Consider the following 13,631-nt stretch of genomic DNA (forward strand, 5'->3'; position numbering starts at 1 on the left):
TTCTGACAGCCTCAGATCATGGAGTCAGCAGGGAAGCGGTGGCCACAGGGCTGGAGCTGCTGCTTGTCTGCTCTGGGGTCAGCACCAGCCTGGCTCCCTGTACACTCACAACCAATCAGTGGTGGCAGCTGGGGCACAGTGGGCGAGGGTACCAGTGGGTCCCACTGCTGAGTTTGGGGTGCTGTGCCACACCAGCTGCAGACAGTGATGGTCATGAGCAGCTCTGTCTAGCAAAGAGCCTGTGAAACCTGTCAATCCTGTTTGCCATGTCCCCACGGATTTCCAAGGAGAGGGTCTGCAGGATGCCGGGGGAGAGAGAGGGAGCATGACAACGGGACCTCTCAGGCTCCTCCCCCCCTCTGCTCCCACCTCCTCCATAAAGGGGGAGGGTGTTTTCCACTCATCCCCAGGAGTCCCAGGCCTGCCTGAGGTTCCCTGAGGTCCCTCTGTCTCCCCTGCAGGGCTTTCCAGTTTCCAAGCACTCCCATAAAGTATGCCCCTGGAGATGCCCTCCAGAAGGTGCTGGAACCTGCCATCAATGCCACCTGATGCAGGCATGAATGGTGCAAACTTGCCCAAACAAATCCTGACCAGATGGCACCCTGCTTAGGGCTGGATACCAGGGAGGCCCCCCAGTCATTCTTACACAGACAGACAGACACACTCAGTGCCGAGGGCCCATTTCCCATGGGAAATCCAGTGTCCAGGGGCCCAGCACACACCTCTGGTGCATGTGACCCTGTTCTCACAGGCTGGGCCATGGGTCCCCACAGGGTCCTTGGAGTCAGAGCTCCTTGGCTCCCCCGGCTCCCTCATCAGTTCCCCCAGCCCCCCTCCTACTCAGTGAAACGTGCAAGGGGTGGGGGGGGTGACAATTCCCACCAGACACCAGTGGGGACCCTGACTCCACTCCAAGGGAGGATCCCAGGGCACCTACAGCCCAAAGGCAACCTGAGTCCGGGGCTGCCTTTGTAAACCAGGTGCCTGGGAGGAGATGGCAGAGGCACCTGAGGCTGGGGTGGCCACATGGCTGTCACAGGGTGTGGCACCCCCTACCCAAAGTGCAGCTGCTCCACCCCAGGCTGGGGCTACTCTTGGGGGTCATGGCCCTGTCCTGGGGCACACACACTCTGATTTGAAGTTTCTAAAAAGAAAATCCAGCTCTGTCTACACAGTACCTGAAAGGGGAAGAAGTGTCTGTAAGGTGCTGGATTGGAGGCTGGGGCCGGGGATAGTTGGAACCACCATGCTGTGTGCACTAGAGGATGTGGAGCCCCAGCTTAACCCTCTAACTCAAGGTCACACAGCTGCAAGAGCAGGGCTCCACTGGGCCTGGGCCCTGGACTCCCCCACATCCATGTGCTGCCAGCTGGGTCAAGGTCTCACTGTGCCTGAGCTGCCCCTGTGGGGACCTCCCTGTCCCCACCATGTGCCTTAGCCTGCATCCTCCCACCAAATCCTCACTGTGACCTGCAGGGGGGAGAGCTCAGCCCAATCTGCAGAGTGGTGGTTTCCTCCCTGGGGGTGCTCAGGAGAGCTGGCTCTGGGGAGCTTTTGGGGGCCAGGGCCTTCCTGGTTGGGGCCTTGGGGATGACTCTGGGCCCTTTGGCATGAGGGGCAGACCAGCTCAGGGGCCCTCCTGAAGCAGCCCAGCCCCTGCTCCTGCTCCCAGTGCTGGGCTTGCCCCCCTCCCTGGGCACTGCCAGGGCCTGCAGGGGCAGCCCTAGGGAACCACAGTCCATGCAGCATCAGCATCAGTGCACGGGGCTGTTCACACACCTCCTTGCCAAGTGCAGGACCTGTGGAAGGCACCCGGGAAGGCACCAGACACAGAACTCACCCCTCAGCTTGGGAGGGCCCTGTGGCCTGCAGACTCCAGAGGGCTCTGGGCACCTATGGCTGGGGAGGGCCCCACAGAGAGATGTGAAGTCCTCACCCCAGCCAGCAGGGAGAGGGAATGCAGCCAGGTAAACTGAGGTCTGACTGGAGCTGGGGGGCCTGATCCCCTGTGCCTGTTGCCATCTGGAGAGGAAACTTGGACACAGAGGGGCAGACACAGGGGGCGCAGCCCTGTGATGATGACCCAGGCAGGGGACACCACCTCCAGGTGCCAGGGGAGAGGCAGAGAGCAGACTGTCCCCAACAGACATCAGAGGGGCTACCGCTCTGCAGGCACCAGGGGTGGACATTGGGCCCCCAGGACTGGGAGGCTGTGCACCTTGGGTGTTTGGAGACCCCTGGTTTGTGCAATTTTGCTCATCATGCAGCCCACAGAGCCTAAGGCAGGATGCAGGGGCTAAGGACACCAAGGCCGAGGTGGTGAGGGTCTGGGGCCCCTGTGAGGGCACTGACATGGCTGGAGAGGTCAGAGGTGATGATGGCAGTTCTGTCTGGCTCTGAGTTCCAGGTGCCACACAGACACTCAAAGCTCCAGGGACTGACCATGTCACACACAAACATGTCAGAATCTCAAAATTTAGAAATAACTGTTACAACTCATGAATAAACGTGACTGCTGTAAGAGCTTACAATCTAGGAACCTTTACATAAGCCTTCCCCTTCTAGTCCATGCTCCCAGATTCAATTTTCAGAGTTTACTCATTGTTATTAGTCCATTCTAGTGAGGTATTATAATATTTGTCTTTTCATTTCTGGTTTATTTCACTCAACCTACTGTCCTCATGGTCCATTCACTTCATTGCATACCTCAACTTTATTCCTTCTTGCTGCTCCCTCATGAAAAAACATTCTTGTTTGTACATTAATCACACTCGTTGACCACTCTAGGGTTCACTAAATTATACATTCTCAGTCTTTATCTTCTGTCTTTCCTTCTGGTGTCACACAGACCCCTAACCTTCCTCTTTCAACCATATTCACACTCATGTTTGTTCAGTGCACTTACAATGTTGTGCTACTATCACCCATATTGTGCTATCCATTTCCAGATCTACACAATCAACCCTCTAGAACATTCTATACTCCTTCAACATCAAAAGTCTGATCTCTACCCTCTTTCTATTTCCTGATACCTTCATTTCTACACTCTTCTCCAAACCTCTCTCTCCTGCCTTCTCCCATCTGTCTGTAGCACTCCCTTCAGTATTTCCTGTACAGGAGTCTCCTGTTCACCAACTCTCTCAGTGTCTGTTTATCGGTAAATATTTTAAACTCTCCCTCATTTCTGAAGGACAGTTCTGCTGGTTATAGGATTCTTGGTTGGCAGTTTTTCTCTTTCAGTATCTTGAATATGTTGTGCCACTGCCTTCTCGCCTCTATGTTTTCTGCTGAGATCCGCACTTAGTCATATAGAACTTCCCTTGTATGTGATGAATTGCTTTTCTCTTGCTACTTTCAGAATCCTCTCTTTGTCTTTGACATTTGAAAATCTGTTTAGTATCTTGGAATAGGTCTATTTGGATCAATTCTGTTTGAGGTGTGCTATGTTTAGCCCAGCATTCTTATCTCAAAGGCATCTTCCGGGGTGAGGGGCTGCCAGCAGCAGGCACAGATCTGCCACCCTCTGTGGCAGGGCCCAGCAGAGACAGGCAGGGGCCCTGAGCTGAGTTCTGCCCTCCAGTGGTTACCTGACCTGGTATCCATCACCTTGGCTCTCTGAACCTCCGTTTCCCCAAATATACTTGATCTAGCTGAGCCAGAGAGCCCTTGTGGTTCTGGCTCCCTCCCCTTCCTGGCTCATAGTAGGTGCTCAGGAAGCATCTGTGAGTGAAGAAAGCAACCTTGGGGCAAATCACAGGGGCTGCCCTCCAGGCCAGCTCCAGCACCCTCTCAGCCACCCCACCCCAACCAGCCAAGGACACAGCTGCAGTCCCTGGCTTGCCTCCTGACACCCATTCCACACTCTTTGCTGGGCATTTGGGAGCCACGTTTGAACTTGAATTTGAAGTTCAACCCCTACAGAACTGTCTTGAGGCTCCCACCAATGTCCCTGTGCTGGGATCTAGGGTGACCCTCTGAGTGACACACAGATGCCCCCTGCCCTGGGCCTGGGCTGGGAGGAAACTTGGTTGGAGACAAAACGCTGCCCTTCCCAGTGGCAGGAGGGAGCCAGACTCAGGAAGTTGCCCGCTTGCAGCCCTTGGAGCAGGAGGGGGGCGGGGAATGTGCCCAGGGAGCCTCGCACTGGGGAGCCAGGCAGCTGGCCTGAGGGATGTGGCACTTTGGGGCCAGGAGGTGGGCGTGTGCGGGCCCCTGCCTGAGTGTTTCCAGGCCCTTGTGCCTGTTTCAGAACCCTAGGCTCTCCCTCCCAAGTGCCGCCGGCCCTGAGCCCTCCACGCAGCAGCCAGCTCCTGGGCCCCGGTGCTCCCGCCTCTCCGGAACCCTGGGGCGAGGCAGGGGAAAGGGGCGCCCCGACCACGCAGGGGGCCCGAGGCACACGCGCCCAGCTCCGGGCAGGCTCTGCAGGGAAGCCCCCGCGCGACTAGGTGGAGCCCGACCCGCAGGCTTCAGCTGGACCCGCCGGCGCACCAGGAGGGGACTGCAGGGCTCCGGGTTCCCCCGGGTCACCTCCGAGGCTCGAACGAGGCGCAGACGCCGCGGGCCAGGGCCGGGTCCGGGTCGAGCCTTCCCCGCCGGCCCTGGCAGCCCAGAGTGGCCGCAACTGCATCGCGCTCCCGGCCCGCCTCTTTCCGAGAGGCCCGGGCCACCCGAGCGCGCCGGCGTCTGCCAGGCCGGGGCAACGGGGCCCGCGGGCGGTCGGCGCCGCGTTGCCACCCTATCGGCAGGCACCACCGCCGCCGCCAGCACCCGGCGGCCCCGGGAAGCTCGCGCAGGGCCTCGTCCTGGCCTCGTGGCTGCCGCTGCTGCGCGGGCTCCGGCGCCCACGGCGAAGCGGGCCTGGGGGGCGGCCACCCAGGGAGGCGGTTCCCCATCCCCGGGTGCGCCAATTCGCGCTGCCCAGGGCGGCTCCGGCTGGCGGCGATGGTGCGGCGCCCAGCGCCCCGCGCATAGCCATAAGCCTGGTCCCTGGAGGCGGCGCGGCGGCCCCTGATTCCCCGGCCGGAGCGAGCGCGGGAGGCGGCGGCAGAGCCAGGGCGATCGACGGGACCCCGCGCAGCCCAGCGGCTGTGCAGTCCACCCGTGGCTTTCGGGGCCCGGCATGTGCGCTGCTCGGGGGGCCGCGAGCCGATTCATGGGGCCGCCGGGCCGCCCCTCCACACCCGCACCCCGCAGCTTGCGGTGGTAGCCAAGCGCCAGAGCGGCAGCCGCTGCGGCAGGAGATTTTTTTTAAATCCCGGCCGGACGCCCGACCCTCCCTGGCGCCGCCCACATCCCTCCCGGTGCCCTAAAAGACACCGATCGCCTCCCGGAGTGGCGCCTCCAGTCGCCGTCGCGGCGGCGGCGGCGGCGACCACAGCTTCTCTTGTCCAGCCCCAGCCCGTCGACCCCGCGCCCTTCTGGGACTCCGCCGGCTCGGGGTCCGGATGCGGGGGCCCTGGCTCCTCCCGCGTCGAGCCGCGAGCCCCGTCCCAAGCCGAAGCCGCCATCCCCAAGTCCGTCCCCTGCAGCAGCGCTCCACGCCCGCCAGGCAGGGCTTCGGGGAAGCCCGCGGCGAGGCCTGCGCGCCCGCACCCTGCACCCCAAGTCGCGCTTCCCCAGGAGTAGGGCTCGGCCGCCGGGCCCGCGCAACGTTGGTCCCCTCCCTTCTCTGGGCCGTCCAAGCGCGGGGCTCCCGGGTCCCCATGCTTGGGACTTCGGCTGCGGGCACGTAGGGTGTCGGCGAGACCCTTAGGGCTGGAGGGACTCTTCGGCCTAGAGACACCTGCACTGAGCTCGGGGCACAGGGCGCTCTAGCAGGGGCTGCAGGAACCCCGGGCACCCAGAGGCTCCCCTCTCCGCATCCCCAGCGCACCGTTCCTTATCCTGAAGGGCCGGCGCTGGAAGGCTGAGACAAGAGACGTCCGCCGCCTGTGGTCGGCCAGTGCTCCCTGCTTGTAGCCAAATGTCGGCCGGCGGTGCCATGCGCACTAGCCACGCCAACGCTGGCAGGTTGGCAGTGAAAGCCAAGCACAGAGAGGGCTGGTGCAGCCGGTGCAGCCGGTGCCTGGAGCCTGATCTCATTAGCTCCGGTTCCTACAAAGGGCTTTGCCACTTCAGCTGCTTCTCTCCCAGATTGAGGATGCTCAGGGAGGGGGGTTCAAGGACAGAGGGGATTTCAGGAGACCTGTGTTCTCTACACCCAGGCCAGGCCCAAGCCTTACCCTACCCCCATCGTGGGGATATGCGCTCCGAGCTGGGCCCCAGCCTCTGCCTGTCTACACCACAGGTATGTGGGTTCCAAGCTGAACCCAGCCTCCCCCATCTACACGGTGGAGACATGGGCTCTGAGCAAGACCCCAGCCTCCACCCACCTACCCCACAGGTATATGGACTCTGAGGCAAGCCCCAGACCTTCACCCATCTGCAGTTCAGGAATATGGGTTCCAAGCTGGGCCTCAAGCCTCTGCCCAACTACATTGTGGGAATATGGCTCCAAGCCAGGTGTCAGTGACCACCTGTCTTCACTGTGGGGATATGGGCTCCAAGCTGGGCCCCAGCCTACATCCATCTACACTGTAGGAATATGGGCTCCAAGCCGGGCTGCAGCCTCCCCGCATCTAACCCACAAGTATATGTACTCCAAGCTGGGCCCCATGCCTCCTCCTGTCTATACCACCGTTATTTGGGCTCCAAGCCAGTCCCCAGCCTCCACCGGTCTATAGCACAGCTATATGGGCTCCAAACCAGGCCCCAAGCCCCAACCAGTCTATACTGTGGGATATGGGCTCCAAGCTGGGCCACAGCCTCTATCTGTCAACCACACAGGTATATGGGCTCTGAGGTGGGCCCCAGCGTCCACCTGTCTAAATTGCAGGAAAATGGGCTATGAGATGGGCCCCAGCTTCCACCTGTTTACCCCACAGGTATATGGGACTGAGCCAGTCCCCAGCCTCCACCCCTCTATACTTTGGGGATATGGCCCTGAGCAAGACCCCAGGGTCCACTTGTCCACCCAAGATATATGGGCTCCAAGCTGGCTGTGGCCTTCAACCTATTTGCACAATAGGTATATGTACTTGAAGCTGGGCCCCAGCCTACACCTGCCTACACTGTGGGGATATGGGATCCAAGCTAAGCCCAGCTTCTACACGTCTACACTCGTTGGGATATAGGTGACGAGCCTGGCCCCACATGCCCTGCTGTCTACATTGTGGGGATGTGGGCTCCTATCTGGGCCCCAATTTGACATGGGTACACTGTGGAGATATGGGCTCCATGTCAGACCTCAGCCTCCACCTGTCTACACTCTCGGGAAGTGGGCTCCGAGCCTGGCCCTAGCCTCCACCTGTCTACCCCAGAGGTATAAGGGCTCCAAGATGTGCTCCATCCTCCAGCTGTGTACACCACCGTTAAATGGGTTCCAAGCATGGCCCCACACATGCACCTGTCTATGAAAAGGTCATTTGGGCTCCAAGCCAGTCCCTGGCTTACACGTGTCTCCAACAAAGTTATATGGCCTCTGAACCAGGCCCCAAGTCTCGACCCATCTAGAGTGTGGGGATATGGGCTCAGAGCTGGGTCCCAGCCTCCACCCATAAACACTGTGGGGATACGGGCATCAAGCAGCACCCTAACCTCCACATCTCTACCCCATATGGATATGGGCCCAATGCTGGGGCCCAGCCTCTGTGCATCTACATTGCAGAAATACGGGCTTCGAGCCAGGCCCCCAGGTCCAGCTGTATAGCCTATAGTTATATGGGCTCCAAGCTGGGCCCCAGCCTGTATTTGTCTGCACTTTGGATATCTGGGCTACAAGCTGGGCCCCAAACTCCGCTTGTCTACACTTGAGTTATAGGGGCTCCAATCTGGGCCCCAGCCCCCACCTGTCTACAGTGTGGGGATATGGACTCCAAGCTGGGCCAAAGCCTACATCCATCTACACTTTGAAGATATGGGCTCTGAGTTGGGCCCAAGCCTCCACCCATCTACCGCATAGGTATAGGGGTTCTAAGCTGGGCCCCAGCCTCTAGCTGTCTACACCACAGTTATATGGTCTCCAAGCTGTGCCCCACGCCTCCACCTGTGTATACCACAGTTATTTGGGTTCTGAGCCAGGCTCCAGCCTCAAGCTGTCTACACTACAGGTATATGGGCTCTGAGCTAGGCCCCAGCCTCCACCTGTCAATCCTATAGATAAGTGGGTTCCAAGGTGGCCCGTCTACAAGAGGTGATAGAGGCTCTGAGCCAGGCCCCAGCTTCCACCTGTCTACCCCACAGCTATATTGCCACCAAGCTGGCTCCACCCTCTACCTGTCTACACCACAGGTTTATTGGTTCTGTGCTGGGCCCCAGGCTCCATCTGTCTGCCTCAAAGGTATATGGGCTCCAAGCTGGGCTACTGGCTCCAACTGTCTACAGCACAGGTACATGGGCTCAGAGCTGGGCCCCAGCCTTCACACATCTACACTGCAGGAATATGGGCTCCAAGCCAGGCCCCAGTCTCCACCTATCTATGGCACAGCTATACGGATTCTTAGCCAGTCACCAAGGCTCCACCTGTGTGCCCTGTGGGGATATAGTCTGTGAGCTGGGCCCAAGCCTCCACCTGTCTACACTGTGGGGAAATGGGCTCTGAGCTGGGCCCAAGCCTCCCCAAATCTATCCTACAGTTACATGGGCACCAAGGTGGGACACAAGCTCCACCTCTCTACCCCACATGTATATGGGCTCGAAGCCAGGCCCCAGCCTTCATCCATCTACACTGTGGGGATATGTGCTCTGATCTAGGCACTAGCCTCCACCTGTCAAATTCACAGGTATATGGGCTCCGAGCCAGGCATCTACAATGTGGGAATATGGGCTCTGAGCTTGGTCCTGACTTCTAACCATCTACCATGAAGATATATGGGCTCCAAGCTAGGCCACACGCTTCCACCTGTCTACACCACAGTTATTTGGGTTCTGAGCCAGGCTCCAGCCATGCCCTGTCTATACCACAGGTATATGGACTTGGAGCAGGGCCCAGCCTCCACCTGTGTACACCACAGGTATATGGGCAATGAGCCAGGCCCTACACCTCCAACTATATACACTGTGGGATATGGGCTACAAGCTGGACCCCAGCCTCCTGTCTACACCACAGTTATTTGGGCTCCACCCTTGGCTCTAGCCTATACCCATCTACATTTTTGTTGAACTGGATCCAGACACCACTTGTATACCCCACAGATATGTAGACTCCAAGCTGGGCCCCAGCGTCCACTTTCTGCACTAGAGGCATGTGGGCTCCAAGTTGTGCCCCAGCCTACACTTGTCTACACTTTTGGGATATACTCTCTGAGCCAGGCCCCAGCCTCCACCCATCTACCCCACAGGTATATGGGGTCCAACCTGGGCCCACTGCCTCAACCTGTCTATCCCACAGGTATGAGGGCTCTGAATTGGGCCCTACCCTCTATCTGTCTACACCACATATACATGGGCTCTGAACCAGGCCCCAGCCTACACTATCTACTTCACAGGTATATGGCTTCCAATTGGATCCCAGTCTCTACCTGTCCGCCCCACAGGTACATGGGCTCCAAGCTGGGCAGCACACCTCCACCCATCTACACTGTGGGGATACAGGCTCTGAGCTGAGCCCCAGCCTCTACCCAAATACACAATTTGGATAAGGGACCCGAGGCAGGCCTGTGGCTCCATCTTTCTACCCCATAAGAATATGCTTTCCGTACTGGGCCCCAAGTACCCACCTGCCTACAATGTGGGGATATGTGCTTTGAGCTGGGCCCCAGCCTCCACCCATCTACACTGTAGGTATATGGGCTGCAAGGTGGTCCACACTCCCTACCTGTCTACCAACAGGTACACAGGCTCTGATCCAGGCCTAAGCGACCACGTGTCTACATTGTGGGAATATGGTCTCCAAGTTGGTCCCTGCCTCTGCCTGTCTACACTACAGGTATATGGGCCCAAGCTGTTCCCAGCTTCCTCCTGTCTCTACACAGGTATATGGGTCCAAGCTGGGCCCCAGACTACACCCATCTACACCACAGGTATATGGGTTCTAAGCCGGGCCCATCTTCTCTACCTGTCTACACTGTGTGGATGTGGGCTCCGAGTCGGGCCATAACTCCACCTGTCTACCCCAGTGGTTTATGGGCTCCATGCTGGGACCCATGCCTACATCTCTCAAAACCATGGTTGTCTGTATTCCGATCCAAGCCCCAGGCTCCACCTGTCAAAACCACAATTAAACAGGCTCCAAGCTGGACCCTAGCTTCCACTTGTTCATACCTCAGTTATATGGGCTCCAAGCCATCTACACTCTAGTCATATGGGCTCTGAGCTAGGACCCAGCTTCTGCCCATTTACTCCGCAAGTATCTGGGCTCCATGCTGGGCCCCAGGCTCCACCTGTCTACCCCACAGTTATATGGGCTCCAAGCTAGACACCATACTCCACCTGTCTAGCCCACAGGTATATGGGCTTCTTGCTTTGCCCCATGCCTCAACCCGTCTACACTGTTGGGATATGGGCTCAGAGCCAGACTCTAGCCTCTACCTGTGTGCCCCACAGGTATATGGGCTAGAAGCTTGGCACCATACCTCTACCTGTCTATGCTGTGGGCATGTGGGCTCTGAACCAAGATCTAGCTTCCACCTGTCTACCCCACAGTTTTATGGGCACCAAGCTTGGCCCCAGCCTCTACCTAGCTACCTCACAGGCATATGGGGTCATGCTAGGCCCAAGGCCTCTGTCTACACTGTGGGGATATGGGCTCCAAGTTGGGCCCCAGCCTCCACCCATCTACATTAAGGGAATATGGGCTCCAAGCTGGGCCCCAGCGTCTACCTGTCTACTCCACAGGTATATGGGTGCCAAGCTGGGCCTGTCTACAGTGTGGGAATATGGGCTCTGCACTGGGCCCCAAACTCCAACCATCTACCACGAAAGTATATGGGCTCCAAGCCTGGCCACATGCCTCCACCTGTCTACACTACAGTTATTTGGATTCTGAGCCAGGCTCCAGCCTCGACCTGTCTACCCCACAAGTATATGGGCCATGAGCTGGGCCCCATGCCTCAATCTGTCTACACAGCATGGATATGGGCTCTGTTCTGGTTTGCTAATTCTGCCCTATTGCCAAACACCAGAAATAGATTGGCTTATATAAGGGAGTTTATTTGGTTACAAAGTTACAGTTTTAAGGCCATGAAAATGTTCAGATTAAGGAATCAACACAAGTAAACCTTCACTGAAGGAAGGCCAATGACATCCGGAAAACCTCTGTTAGCTGGGAAGGCACTTGGCTGCCATCTGCTAATACTCGGTTGTGTCCCAGATCCTCTCTCAGCTCCTGTGCTTTCTTCAAAATGTTGCTCTTGGGGTGTTTTGTCCTCTCTTAGCTTCTCCGGAGCAAACACTGGACGAGCATCTGCAAGGTGACAGCAAAAGTCTGCTTCCAGCAGCCATCTCCAAAATGTCCCTCTCAGCTGCCCTGAGGTCTTTCTGTTTGTGAGCTGTTTTATAGGACTCCAGTGATTAAATCAAGACCCACACTGAATGGGTGGGCCCACACCTCCATGGAAATAATTTAATCAAAGGTATTACCCACAGTTGTGTGGGTTGCATCTCCATGGAAACAACCTAATCCAAAGATTCTAACCTAATCAATGCTAATATGTCTGCCCTCACAAGACTGCACTGGGGGGACATAATACATCCAAACTGGCACAGGCTCGGAGCTGGGCCCCAGCTTCCTCCCGTCTATTCTGTAGGGATATGGGATCCGAGCCACACACAGCCTCCACCTGTCTACCCCACAGGTATATGGGCTCCAAGCTGGGGCACAGCATCCACCTGTCTACACCACAGGTATATTGGATCCAAACTGGATCCAACACCTCCACACAACTACACATAGGGATATGGGCTCTGAGCCTGTCCCCAACCTCCAACTGTCTACACTCGGGATATGGGCTCCAAGCCTGGCCTCACCCTCAACCCATCTACATTGTGGAAATATGGGTGCCAAACTGGGCCCCAGCCTCCACCTGTCTACACCACAGTTATATGGGCTCCAAGATGGGTGCCACGCCACCACCCATCTACACTGTGTGATATATGCTCTGAACTAAGCGCCAGCATCTCCCAGTCTGAACTGTGGGGATAGGGGCTCTGAACTGGGCCAAAGTGTCCACTATCTACCTGACATGTATTTGGCATCCAAGCTAGGCTCCAGCCTCCACCCATCTACACTGTGGAATACGGGCTCTGAACCTGGCCCCAGGCTATATCTGTCTACCCCTCATGTATATGGGCTCCAAGCTCTGCTCCACACCTCCAACTGTTTACACAACAGATATTTGGACTCCGAGCCAGGCTGTAGCCTCAACCTATCTACACCACAGGTATATGGGGTCTGAATGGTGCCCGAGCCTCCACCTGACAATCCTACTACTATCTGGGTTCCAAGCTGGGCCCCAGCCACATACATCTGCATTGCAGGAATACTGTCTCTGCGCCGGGCCCCAAAATCCACATGTCTACCCCACAGGAATATGAGTTTGAAGTTGGGTCCCAGCCTCCACCTGTATACCCCAAGGTATATGGGCACTAAGTGGAAACCCATGTCATCCTGTCTACAACAGAGGTATATGGGCTCCAAGCTGGGCCCCACGCCTCTACCCATCTACACTGTGGGGATATGGGCTCCAAGCTGGACCCCAGACTCCACCCATCTACATTGTGGGAATATGGGCTCCGAGTTGGGACCCAGCCTTCACCTGTCTACCCACAGTTATATTGGCTCCATGCTGGGCCTCAGCCTCCACCTGTCTACACATAGGCATATGGGCTCAAAGCTGGCTTCAGCCTCCACCCATCTACACTGTGGCGATATAGTTCTCAGCTGGGCCCTAGCCATAATCCATCTTCCCCACAGGTATATGGTCTCCAAGTTCTCCCCATTCTACACCTGTGAACACTGTGGGGACCTGGGTTATGAGCCAGGCCCTAGCATCCTCCTGTCTACACCACAGGTATATAGGCTCCAAGCTGGGCCCCAGCCTCCACCTGTCTACATCACATGTATATGGGTTCCAAGCTTGGCACTAGCCTATACCTGTCTACATTTTCGTGATTTGGGCTCTAAGCTGGGCCCCAGTCTCCAACTGTCTGTTCTGTGAGGATATGGGCTTCAAGCCAGGCCCCAGCATCCACCTGTCTCCCATAGAGTTATATGGGCTCCAAGTGAGTCCCAGCCTCCACCTGTCTACACTACAATTGTTTGGGCTAGGAGCCAGACCTCAGCCTCCACCTGTCTGCCCCAAAATTTCATCTGCTCTAGCTGGGCCCCATGCCTCCATCATATACACTGTGTGGATATGGCCTCTAAGCCTAGCCCCAGCTTCCACCTGTCTACCCCACAATATGTGGACTCCAAGCTGGCCCCAGCCTCTACCTGTCTCAACACAGGTATATGGGCTCCAACCTGGGCCCCACTCCTCCACCCAATTATACCATGGGGATATGGTATCCAAGCCAGACCCCAGCATCCACCTGTCTACACTCTGTGATTTTGGGCTCTGAGCTGGGCCCTAGCCTCCAACCATCTTTCATCAAGT

The 13,631-nt window shown here is 57.4% G+C and overlaps 1 protein-coding gene across 1 annotated transcript in view; it reads left to right on the forward strand.

The window, feature by feature from the left end:
* The first annotated feature begins 5,980 nt into the window (after positions 1–5,980).
* Positions 5,981–13,631, forward strand: part of LOC119525071 (glycine-rich cell wall structural protein 2-like) — a 39,457-nt gene continuing 31,806 nt past the window's right edge. Inside the window, exons 1-2 of the mRNA XM_037823724.1 lie at positions 5,981–6,009; positions 6,287–6,382. Of these exons, the coding sequence (XP_037679652.1) occupies positions 5,981–6,009; positions 6,287–6,382 (125 nt within the window). The remainder of the gene's footprint in view (positions 6,010–6,286; positions 6,383–13,631) is intronic.

This window comes from Choloepus didactylus, assembly GCF_015220235.1.
Source record: "Choloepus didactylus isolate mChoDid1 chromosome 23 unlocalized genomic scaffold, mChoDid1.pri SUPER_23_unloc5, whole genome shotgun sequence".
Taxonomy (NCBI): domain Eukaryota; kingdom Metazoa; phylum Chordata; class Mammalia; order Pilosa; family Megalonychidae; genus Choloepus; species Choloepus didactylus.